At 31.1% G+C, this 10,123-nt stretch overlaps 1 protein-coding gene across 1 annotated transcript; it reads left to right on the plus strand.

The window, feature by feature from the left end:
• The first annotated feature begins 7,678 nt into the window (after positions 1–7,678).
• On the plus strand, positions 7,679–9,307 carry LOC117910084 (UPF0481 protein At3g47200-like). Its single transcript, XM_034824139.1, has one exon. The coding sequence runs from the start codon at positions 7,679–7,681 to the stop codon at positions 9,305–9,307; it is 1,629 nt and encodes a 542-aa protein (XP_034680030.1).
• The last annotated feature ends 816 nt before the right edge of the window (positions 9,308–10,123 follow it).

A 10,123-nucleotide genomic window follows, 5' to 3' on the forward strand; every position in this document is an offset into this window, starting at 1 on the left:
CTTATTATTTAAGAATATGGATAAACAAAATTTGCGGAAAGAAATTTACCCATCAAGATGAATGATAGGGAACCCACTTTTACCAAAACTTGTACACATGGATTTGTGAGGGACTTCCCTTTCGGAACAATGAGGCAAATTCAGGTCATGCAAGCGCTTGTTTAACAAAATTCTTCAAAACGCTGCTTAAAATTATAAGAATTGTTTTAAAAAATTGTTTCATTTGTTTTTGGCAATAAAATTTAATTTGGGAACTAAAATTCTTTATTATTTTTAAAACATATTCATATTTTTAGGAATAAAGTTCTTAAAGAGTACTTTTAAATTTTTTAAAATTTGTAGTAATTAAATAATTTTTTAAAATCACTGTGTATTTAAAAAAAAAATAAGTTTCTTATTGTCTTATATCAGATTTACTGCTATTTTGATATTTAAAAAAAAAACCCAAAAATGTAACTACGTGATATCTTAATTTCAGCTTATTAACTACATATAAAATTAAAAGTATTTTGAACTTGTTACAGACTTCGGTGCTTTTTTATTGATAAGATGTGACTAAAATTGATCTTCATGTCAACAATTGGAAGCCTTCACCATGCTGTAATTGCTCTAATGATTTTGCTTTGGGTTGTGTTTCTTGTGGGGTGACGGCATAGAAAAGTAAACAAACAAATCAATAGGAAAAGCTATAAATATAATTCAGAAATTAAGGGAAAAAAAATACAATGTTGTTGAAGGTGCAGTAGAATAGAAAGGAGTGTGATGATGATTTGTAAAAAACTCACCCAATAGAATCCTGTATGCATGGAGTAAATTTATTCACATCATACAATCAAATATTAATCCTTCACAACCTATTCAATTGCAGAAATTTGAGAGGAAAAGACCACTCTCACACAAATTATGACACAAACAAAATCTAGTAAAAGTAGAAGAAAAGTGAAAAAAAATGATCTCCAGTTCTCTTTCCAAGTCCAGCAACAGAAGTAGTGTCCAGCCTTAAGATGGGTATGTGTGGCATTGACCGGGAGAAGATAAGACTGAAATCATAGTCATGTTCTCTCTCCTTCTAACCTCTTCAATAAATTCATGGGACATAGAGATGACCTTCAGTTGCTCTAGATTTCTCGACAACCCTTGAGGAAGGCTTCTCATTCGAGGACACTCTTTTACTTTTAAGTCCAGGCATTGCTCCTTCCTCCACAATCAACTTTTTTAGTACCATCAACCAACACTTGGCCATTGGTGGAAGAGTGTGGCAGATTTTGAAGAAGGCTAGAAACACCCGCACATCTCTACATAAGAGATGGAAGACATGGAAAAGGAGTGAAGTATTTTAGAGAGTTTTAAAAAGTTTCAGGAACATCATGTAAATACTTGTATATAACTTTCGTCTAGGAGTTTCTAAAGAATTTTTCATTTGCAAGGAACCTAGCTCCAAGGTTCCATAGAGTTCCTAAGGTGCCTATAAATTGGTAAAAACCTCATTTGGTTACGACACCAAATAAGCAAGAGCTTCCAAGCATTATCTAGCATTCCTTGTACAATAAAGCTTCCTTTCCCTACAATTTTCATTTTAGCTTCCAGGTCATATGTCTAACTTAGCCGAACTAGTTAAGTATGAGGGGAAGACTAATTTAACAGCGTATCTTGTGTTGTCTAAATGCCATATGTCAGCTTAGAAAAAACCTAAGTATGTGACAATACACATACATCTCTCATATGACCCACAACCTCAATCAATCAAATCCGCAACTCCTACTTGCTTGCCAGAGCAAGAGCTGTATCCATTCAAGATGGTTACACAGCAGCTTGAGCTGCAAGCCCATCTCTCCAAATTGAGAAGCTTCGGGAATAGCTAAGTTGGCCAACTTATTCAGTAAAAACGAGATTGAGCTATCAGCCATTTTTTTCTTCTTCTTCGCATTCGTGCAACTCTTCTGCTTGCTTCCGACCTTTTATTAGGATAAAAAGGCTGGAAGTTTCTAATTTTGCATTGCCCTTCCGTTGTCCAAATATAGAAGCTTCTTCCAATACCCTGCTGCTACTTGGAAAGTTCCCAAAAACAGTAGTTTACTTAGTTTCTTAAATTCAATCAATGGGATAATTTAGTAATTATTTGGAATCTTGGAAAGTTTCCATATTTTTTTAGTAGAAGATTTTATATTCTTATTATTAGAAAATTTTATTTTGTTAAATATGAGTATCTTGTTTGCATAAGATACTCATATTTGACAAGTGCTTAACTAATAAATACATTACATAAATATTTTTAATTTATTAAAAAAAAAAAAAATTATGACTTGACTCGTTATTTTTCTTATGCAGCTAGCCACTAAAAGAGAGGTCATGGTTAAGTATGTGGACTGAACCAAATTGGGCTTCAATAATCAGGCCAGGTCCAACTCGAACACCATAACAGGGTCTACCAGCTGGGCTTGGCATTCCAGTCTATAAATAGGCCCAACTGGTACCATTCAGAGTGGGTGCTATAGATGCAAGTTAAGCGGTCGCCCAACTTAGCAAGGACTTGTCATGGAAAAAATTATTTTTAACATTTTTAGTTTTACTTTGTTTGAATTTTTTTTCAATGCAAACTTAATTTGAATTGAGCTTAAGTCAAAGTTTAGGTAATCCAAACCTAACTTGAATCCAATTTAACTTTTTTATAATATTTATTATTTATGTCATTTGAAAATTTTTAAAGAAAAAATATCAAATTATATATAAACTACTGCATCTTTTAGAAAGATATATAAATATATTTTAATTATTTATTATTTAAATTTTGATATATATATATATATATATATATATATATATATATATATATATATATATATATATATATATATATATATATATGTAAAATAAAATAAAAAGGCTTTTTAAAAAATATTGTAGGGGAGTTTAAGAATGGCCAACCTTGCCCAACTTGATTTTGACATCTATAACCCTATCAACCTAATTTTGAAATTATGATATTGGGTTGTGTACATGGAACTCAAGATTGGATTGTGTTTAGTTTACTCAAATATTTTTTGAATTCAGGTTGAATTCAAATGTAGCACAAACCTAACCCCAATCCCACCCAAGTGGCAATCCTAGTAAGCCAATACTTTTTTTTTTTTTCAAATTTTCCAAAATAACTTATTTGAAGGAAAGCAAACATAAACCCAAATTTAGTGGTGTTTTCAATAATACATTATAATTAAGAAGTTGAAATTGGGAACACTAATAATCATTTTAGTATCAATAATGAAATCATGAACAAAAATGACAAGTAATTACATATAATTCAAAAGAGAAAAGATTTTGATAAAAGTTATTTCATAATTAATAGATTTTGATGAAAACTTGGAACATATATATAACACATTAGAAATAAAATTATGCGATTTATCCTTGACTCTAATGGAAATCTTACCTCTACCATTAATTGGTATCATTGTGTTATTCCAAAATTTTACCTTTGCATCAAAAGTCTCATCCAACTTGAAAAACAGTTTTTTCCTACCACATATGATTACTATAGCTTGTATCCAAAAACCATATATTTTTGTTTTCATCCTTTCTAGTATTACAAGGCTAATAATAAGGTTTTTGAATTTTCACCTTTACCCTCTATAGCCTAAAAACTCCTCTTATTGTGTCTCCTTGCCTTACATTTTGACTTGTAATGACCACATATTTTACGGTCATGACATTGGATATGATATTTATTATTTTTTTGAGTTAAAATATTACTTATTCCTCCTTTTGGGTCTGATCTGAAATCCTTTGTCCTTTGTTTTCCCAATCCTAACCTTTCTTACTTGATTCAAAATTATTTTAAGACTCATCCTTTTTCTTTTCCAAGACTTACTAGGCTTTGTAGTGCTTCTTTCATCTAAGTGTTGTTCATAAGCTTGTAAGGAACCCATTAATTAATCCAATGTCATGCTACTAAGATCTTTTGATTATTCAATTATTGTTACCTTGTACTCAAATAGTATGTTAAGGTTCAAAGAATTTTCTCCATAACTTGGAGATCTGAAACAATTTCATCATTAGATTTCATTTTATTAACAAGAGCTAATGTTCGCGAAAGTAGTCAAAGATTCTTTCTGTTTTATCCATCTAAAGAAGTTCAAATTGTCTTCTCAAAGTTTGTAATTGTACCTTTTGAACCTTCTCTACCCCTTTGTAGGTGTTCATAAGGATGTCTCATGCAAAAGTGCTTATTTTGCTTCAACTTGAGAGACCTTTCATCTAAGCGTAGTTCATAAGCTTGTAAGGAACCTATTAATTCATCTAATGTCATGGTACTAAGATCTTTCGATCTTCGATTATTGTTACCTTGTACTTGAATTGTATAGTTAAGATTCGAAGAATTTTCTCCATAATTTGGAGATTTAAAACATTTTCGTCATTAGATTTCATCTTATTAACAAGAGCTAATGTTCGCAAAAGTAGTCAAAGACTCTTTCTATTTTATCTATCTAAAGAAACTCAAATTATCTTCTCAAAGTTTGTAATTGTACCTCTTGCACCTTCTCCACCCCTTTGTAGGTGTTCATAAGGATGTCACATGTACCTTTTGTCATACTTACATTTGCAATCTTCTAAAAAATAAGAATAAAAATATTAGTTTTAACGGATATATCGATAACTCGATTTTACAAATATATTAAGAAATATTAGTGAATATTATGACACAAAATATTGGTAAGAGAAAATTAATTAAAGCTCATGGAATATTGAAAAAAAAAACTTTAAAACATAAGAAAATAAACAATAATATACTTATTAAAGTTATTTTTATTGTAAAACTTAAAAACTCAAAAATATAAAAAAAAAATATCAATGAAAATTTTGAAAAAATTATAAAAAAATTATCAAAATTAATCAAAATTTGTAAAATATCAATAAAAACACACACACACACACACATATAATGAAGTTATTTTATTAAAAAAAAATTGATATAGATTTAATATAGTTAATGATATTCGATAATATACACAATTAAAATATATTTAATATCAACATTATGATTTATTTAATATTCAATATATATATATATATATATATATATATATATTAAAAATTATTATGATAATTTTATAGTTTGGATAATTTTTAAATGGAATATGAAAGTAAAATAATTCAAATTAATTTATTATTTTATTTTAGTAGCTTAGGAGTGCAAATATATTTTATTTATAAATGTGGCATTTAACAAAAAGCAAAGCTAGCTTAGTTGGTCATATCGTTATTCATGCGTGCTAGAAACCTAGGTTTGAGTCTAAGCGTTATTTGCTAAATTATCCTTTTACACTTGTATGAGTTGAACTTGATTTGTCGATACCACGAATCCTTGATTTACTACTCCCAAAATATCTTGATACTCAAATAATAATTGAATCTTCCAAAATCTAAAATTATTTTTCCCATCAAACTTTGGAAACCCCATACTACTCCCCACATATCTTGATACTCAAATAATAATTGAATCTTCCAAAATTCAAAATTATTTTTTCCATTAAACTTTGGAAATTGGGGTTGGATCGTATTATTATTAGTTGGTTGCATCTTTAATCACAAGACTTTGATACCAAATGTGAGCAACCAAAACATAATCTTTCCAACACAAGAAAAATAGGTTAAAAAACAGTGAAAAAGATGATAAATAATTATGTAAAATTTTCTTCACATAACTTTCTATTAATTTTGATAGGAACAATTATAGAAACTTAATTCTAATAAAAAAAACTGAACTCCTCCAAATCCTAAAAAGAATCAAACTCAAATTAATAATTTTAATATTTAATTAGCATTCCTACATGGGGTTTTGTATGCTAATGGAAGTTACTGAAACAATCTGACTGAAGTTCTTATTCAACCACTAAAGGAGAAAATAAGAACAAAAATCAAAGTGGAAATGGCTGTATCCCTTTCTTTTCTTTTCTTTTTTTTTCTCTCCTTTATTCTCAAGGCATTGCTTACTTCATTCCTATATTATTCTTTTCGGCAAGGTGTCCTCTCCAATTTAGGAGTAGCTATAAAACAAATAGGAAGTGACACCAACCGGGCCAACACATAATTTCAAAAGTAAAATCAAGAATTTCTTTGAAATGTTTACTGGTTAATATCATTAAACTGGTTAATAATGATTGTAAAATAGGAATGAAATCTATTTATTTTAGTTAACATAATTTATTTTACTGTAATGGAAGGTGATGAATTTATTTTAGTTCACATGTGAAAAGAGTGGGCCCTCATCTGCCATTTTGGATAAGTTGGTTCACTGATGTGATGGTAAGGCTCGGAAGCCCACCTGCAATTTGTGGTGGAAAGATTAGCTTAATTTTGAGTACTCATTAAAAGGTGGAAATAATCTTGTTCTAGACAAAAATCATTCAATCAGTCCAAGTTTTTTTTTTTTTTTTTATTGTTTTTTGATCTTTATAAAAATAAATAAAATCCAGATATGGAATCAGTCACGCGGATGCTATAAAATCTGAAACTATACAAAATCAATGTCACATCCCATTCAAAATTTGAAAAAGATATAAGATGAATTAATAATTATATGAAAGAATGTAAAATACATGTTGACAAAAAAAAAAAAGTATAGAGATATCTAACAGTAATATATCTCGATATTTAGATTTTATAGATATGTCGAAAATATTGATAGATATTTTAACAAAAATATTGATAAGTAAAAATTATTCAAAATTTATAAAAATATTTAGAGAAACGTAAAAAATGATAAAATAAATAAAAATATACATGTTAAAGTTATTTTTTAATTGTAATTAATATAGGTATGATTAAAAAAATGTCAATAAATAAGGATATATCAATATTAATAATTTATTATTTAGCTAATAAAATTAATTTTAATTTATAAAATATTACAACTTAATTCTTTTTTATATTTTAGTATTTTTTTTGAATAAATTTATATTTTTAAATAAAATTTTAAAAGTAAAGTAATAATAAAATTTTAAAATAGGATTAATGAGATAATGATAATATATTTAAAATTTAAATCATAATTTATTTAATTTAAATGTATTTAATAATGTAAAATAAAAGAACCTTTTAATATTTAATTATCATATAAATGATATTAAAAAATATTTATTAAGAAAATTATAATGATGATTTTTATATATTTATTAATTAATTAAATAAAATTTAAAATAAAATAATTAAAATTTATTTATTTATTTTTTAATAATGAACTTAAAGATATTTATTATTGTCATATATTATTAATTGAGAATTTGGTCTGGTGGCAACCAAGTTGGCGTGGTTCGAATCCTTCGCAGCCACTTTAAATCCAGCTCGCCACTTTAAATAAATTTGAAGCCCACTTTAAACCCAGCTCGCCAATTTAAATAAATTTGAAGCCCACCACTTTAAATAAATTTGAAGCCCACTTTAAATCCAGCTCGCCACGTTAAATTAGCTTAAGCCCACTTTTATTTAAAGTGGCAAGCTGCAGCCACTTTAAATATGCCAACTGGCCAGCTGGCCACTTTAAATTAAAGTGGCCCATGAATCCCCTTCGCAACTAAAGTGGCGGCTGGACCGATTATCTGTGGCTGATTTCGAATCGTCCCGATTTTTCAAACACTGGTAGTACTATCTCCAGCTAGCTAGCTATCTCATTCTCCTACTAACAATGGCTGGGAAGAAGGTGGTGGTTTCAGTGGAGCAAGAGGTGGTGGTTTCAGTGGAGGAGCAGCAGGAAGTAGCTACTAAACAGTTTGGAAAATCCGCGGATGGCAGTGATCATTTGAGAACCTTGGCTGACTTAAAATCCAAATTTCGCCGATTTCCATCATCACCGTCAAGTTCAAAGCTACAATGTCTACAATGTCCCAAGGTTCCAAAGAAGTTGCGATCAGATGTCGAGGGTGAAGACTACTATGCGCCAAAACTCATTTCTTTGGGTCCTTACTACCATGGCGAATCCCACTTCAAGAGTGGAGAAACGCTCAAGCTTAAATTGGCAGAAGCCTACATCCAAGCCATTGCTCAGTCACGAAAGGAATCAGTCGAGCAGTCAGTCGATAACATTTACCACATGATCAGAGATCGCATTGATGAGCTGAAAGGCTGTTATGACTATCAGGAGTCCAGAAAGAACTATAAGGAAGACGAATTCACTGCGATGATGCTGGTGGACGGGTGTGCTTTACTGTGGTACATTTTATGTGTTTGCTTAGGTGGTGTCCATGAAGATTACGATATCAGATATCAGGATCTAAGCCTTCTGCACCAGGATGCGTTGCTGCTGGAGAACCAACTTCCCTATCAATTACTAGACGGGCTGATGAAGATGGTGGACGCAGAATCGGCCAATGATGTTTGGACAGTACTATTCCAGGAATTCTTTGGCTTTGGTATAAAGGAGGAGGAGTACTCATTCCTGCCAAAAATGAAGAATTATTGCTGCCGCCTGTTCCTGGCAATCATCCAAATTATTAAAAGGAAACCAAAGCCGAAACCTGATGAAGAGTCGAAGCCGAAACCTGATGAAGAGTCGAAGACGAAACCTGATGATGATTCGAAGCCGAAACCTGATGAAGATTCGAAGCCGAAACCTGATAAAGAGTCGAGGCTTTGTCATCATCTCCTCGATCTCTACCGAAGAAATTTCCTAGGCGATAAACGTTCTAGAGCAACGGATTCGGAGGCAGAAAATGGCAAGAAGGGTCCGGGATCAGTTGGAGATGTGAAGGAACAGGTTATGGCATCATTTAGAAATGTGAAGGAGCTTATGGACGCTGGAATCCGCATCAAGCGCAGTCCTACACGTCACTTGAGGGACATTTCTTTCCGTTCAAATGGGATCACCGCATGCCTGAGAATTCCTCCCATCACCATTGATAACTCAACCAAGGCTATGTTCTTGAACTTGATAGCCTATGAAATGAGCTCAGACGTCGACCATGACTTCATCTCTTACCTTCGCTTCCTTGATTCCCTCATTGATCATGCTGATGACGTTAAGGAGCTGCAGTCCGCCGGGGTACTCCAAAACAATCTAGGCACTCATGAAAAAGTGGCTGAATTTTTCAACACGGTGTCCGCCAACTTGGAATCCAACTTTCATGCTTACAAAGATGTGAGAGTGAGAATTCGGAAGCACCTTAAAAATCACTATAACAGCAAACTGAAAATGTGGATGACACAATGCCTGGACACCTACTTCGGTAGCCCCTGGACTATCATAGCTTGGGTTGGTGCAGCTTTGGCCCTATTCCTTACTTTCGTCCAGACTTACTTCTCAGTCTTCCCTCATTGATGCATGCATGCCCTGTTTTCTCGCTATCTATTGAGTGCTTCTGCATTTTACCTAGCCCAAATTCATGGACTCCATATAACCCTTTGATGGTTGCAAAGTAAATTAGGCAAAGAGTCATTGGTTTCGTTTCTTTTCCATTTCAGCCTATTTTCTACCTTCCTTTCCGTGTGTAAAAAAAGTAAAAAAGGAATGTGTGCTGTGATCTTATTTTGGTGTATTTTGTGCTTATGTATGCATCAGTAATATTATGTTTGATTTAAGTAACTAAAAATAGATATGCGTGTGGACTATTTTTTTCTATGTTTGGATCCCTATTAATGTATTATATTAGTTGGGAATTTTATTTCGTTGATGTTTTAGTCCGATACAACTTATTTCCTCAGATCTTAATGGTTGTGATCGAATTAAAATTATTCATCAGTTCGGTATGAGGTAAGTGTTTGAAGAAGTAAGATAGAGTAATGAAAACTTATAAAAAAACACAAAACAAAACAAAGTGAAGAGTGGAGAACAACCTGACTGGAATGTCGGAAATTTAATAGATATAAGTCATTTATTCATTTTTAATTGAGAAAAAAAAAATATTAATATTATTGTTAGAAATTTATTTATCAATTTTTTATCATAAAGTTTTCTTAGATTTCGTACAAAATATATCAAAGAAATTGATATTAGCTTCCATGAACTTATCTCAAGTATCATTTTTTATCACAAAGAACCTTCCGAGAAGAGGATTTTTTTGAACAAAAATAAAGGAGGGAAGAAGGTAGGAGAAGGAGTGGAATAGAAGAATGGGAAATGGTATTTAAGTTATAT

Source organism: Vitis riparia, unplaced genomic scaffold, assembly GCF_004353265.1.
Source record: "Vitis riparia cultivar Riparia Gloire de Montpellier isolate 1030 unplaced genomic scaffold, EGFV_Vit.rip_1.0 scaffold583_pilon_pilon, whole genome shotgun sequence".
Classification (NCBI taxonomy): Eukaryota; Viridiplantae; Streptophyta; class Magnoliopsida; order Vitales; family Vitaceae; genus Vitis; species Vitis riparia.